Source organism: Nestor notabilis, unplaced genomic scaffold, assembly GCF_000696875.1.
Source record: "Nestor notabilis isolate BGI_N333 unplaced genomic scaffold, ASM69687v1 scaffold33255, whole genome shotgun sequence".
NCBI classification, from domain to species: domain Eukaryota; kingdom Metazoa; phylum Chordata; class Aves; order Psittaciformes; family Psittacidae; genus Nestor; species Nestor notabilis.
Genome location: NW_009931145.1, coordinates 586 through 2,161, shown reverse-complemented (window position 1 = coordinate 2,161; position 1,576 = coordinate 586). Strand labels below are relative to the sequence as shown.

The 1,576-nt window shown below is 58.6% G+C and overlaps 1 protein-coding gene across 1 annotated transcript; it reads left to right on the top strand.

The window, feature by feature from the left end:
- The first annotated feature begins 207 nt into the window (after nucleotides 1-207).
- LOC104406679 lies at nucleotides 208-1,368 on the top strand. Its single transcript, XM_010015747.1, has one exon. It carries the CDS (start codon nucleotides 208-210, stop codon nucleotides 1,366-1,368), a length of 1,161 nt encoding a protein of 386 aa, XP_010014049.1.
- The last annotated feature ends 208 nt before the right edge of the window (nucleotides 1,369-1,576 follow it).

The window sequence follows — 1,576 nt, the reverse complement described above, 5'->3', positions numbered from 1 at the left end:
GACACCTCCACGCTGGGCTATGGTGCCACTGCTCAGCCAGGTGCTGCCCTGTTGGGCCCCGGGGGCTGCAGGACCCTCCCAGCCTGCGCAGCCGCCGGGACCCCAGAGCAACACCTTGAGCCCCATAAGCACCGGGGGAGAGGAGCAGGGGCCCCAGCAGCCCCGGTGCTGCCAGCACCCAGCTCCGTGAACCAGCACATGGAGGACATGCCTGCAGGGACCAACATCTCCAGCGTGGCCACCTCCATGGGGATAGCCCCTGGTAACAACGTCCCCCCAGGCAGCAACGTCCTCCTCAACCCCTCTGTTGACCACCAGAATCAAGGCCTTGGGGAGCCAGATGGGGACATCGAAGTCACTGAGGAGATGCTCCTCAAAGAGGCTCTAAGGCTCTTTGGTATGTCCGAGGACATGGAGGGGGTCATCCAGGACGCTCCCAGCAGCGTCACCATGACTGAGGACCCTGGTGTCACCATTGGAAAGGAGAAAACACTAGTCCCAGCTGCCCCAGAATTGCCAAATTCCATCCCTGGCTATGAGAACATTGAGGGGGTGTCTGCTGGCATCAACATCTCCAGAATGGCCATGTCCACAGGGACACCTCCAGACACAAATATCCCCCAGGGAAGCAACATCCCTCCCAGCCCCTCTGTTGACCACCAGAATCCAGGCTTTGGGGAGCCAGGTGGGGACATTGAAGTCACGGAGGAAATGCTCCTCAAAGAGGCTCTAAGGCTCTTTGGTATGTCTGAGGACATGGAAGGGGTCATCCAGGATGGTCCCGGGAGCATCGCCATGCCTGAGGATCATGGTGACACCATTGGAAAGGGTAGAACAGATGCCCCAGACTTGCTGAGTTCCATCCCCAGCAACAAGAACATCAAGGGGGTGTCTGCAGAGCCCGACATCCCCAGTGCAGCAACCTCTGTGGGGACAACCCTGGGAATTAACATCCCCCCAGGAAGTGATGTCCCTCCAAGCCCATCTGCTGACCCCCACAACCAAGGCCTTGGAGACCTGAAAGACAGCCTTGTACATTATGAGGAGGTGCCTCTTGAGGAGGCCCTGAGGTTCTTCAGTTGCTATGAGGACAATGAGGGGGTCAGCCGAGAGGGTCCCAGCAGCAGTCCCATGCCTGAGGACCCTGGTGGCACAGGCACAGACATCCCCCTCTACGACTTCACCTCGCTCTCACTGCCCGAGGAGCTGCTCACCTGCGACTACAGTGTCCTCGAGAAAGCCAAAGTCATCCAGAGCTTTGAAGACATCAGCACGATTGAGATGGAGCCCTACGGGTGGTGGGCTGATTTGGGGATGGACGTGGAACCATCCCAGCCTGCTGGTGCAGAAATGAGGGGGACAAAGTAGGGGCTGAGAACCTTGCCCAAGCAACACAGCGGGTGCAGCCCTTGCTGGTAGACTTAATGAGCCTTTTTTTCTTATTTTCCCATTAAAATCCATTTCTCCAGCACCGCCTTGTGCCTGTGTGGGAGGGGAGGGAGAGTAGGGGGCACCTGAGCCCTGCTGAGCCCCACATCAGAGCTGCTGAGCCCCAAAGGGCATCGAGCCAGTCCCA

Bases quoted from the DNA above. Each gene is read 5' to 3' on its own strand.
- LOC104406679 (XM_010015747.1), top strand. From the start codon at position 208: ATGCCTGCAGGGACCAACATCTCCAGCGTGGCCACCTCCATGGGGATA.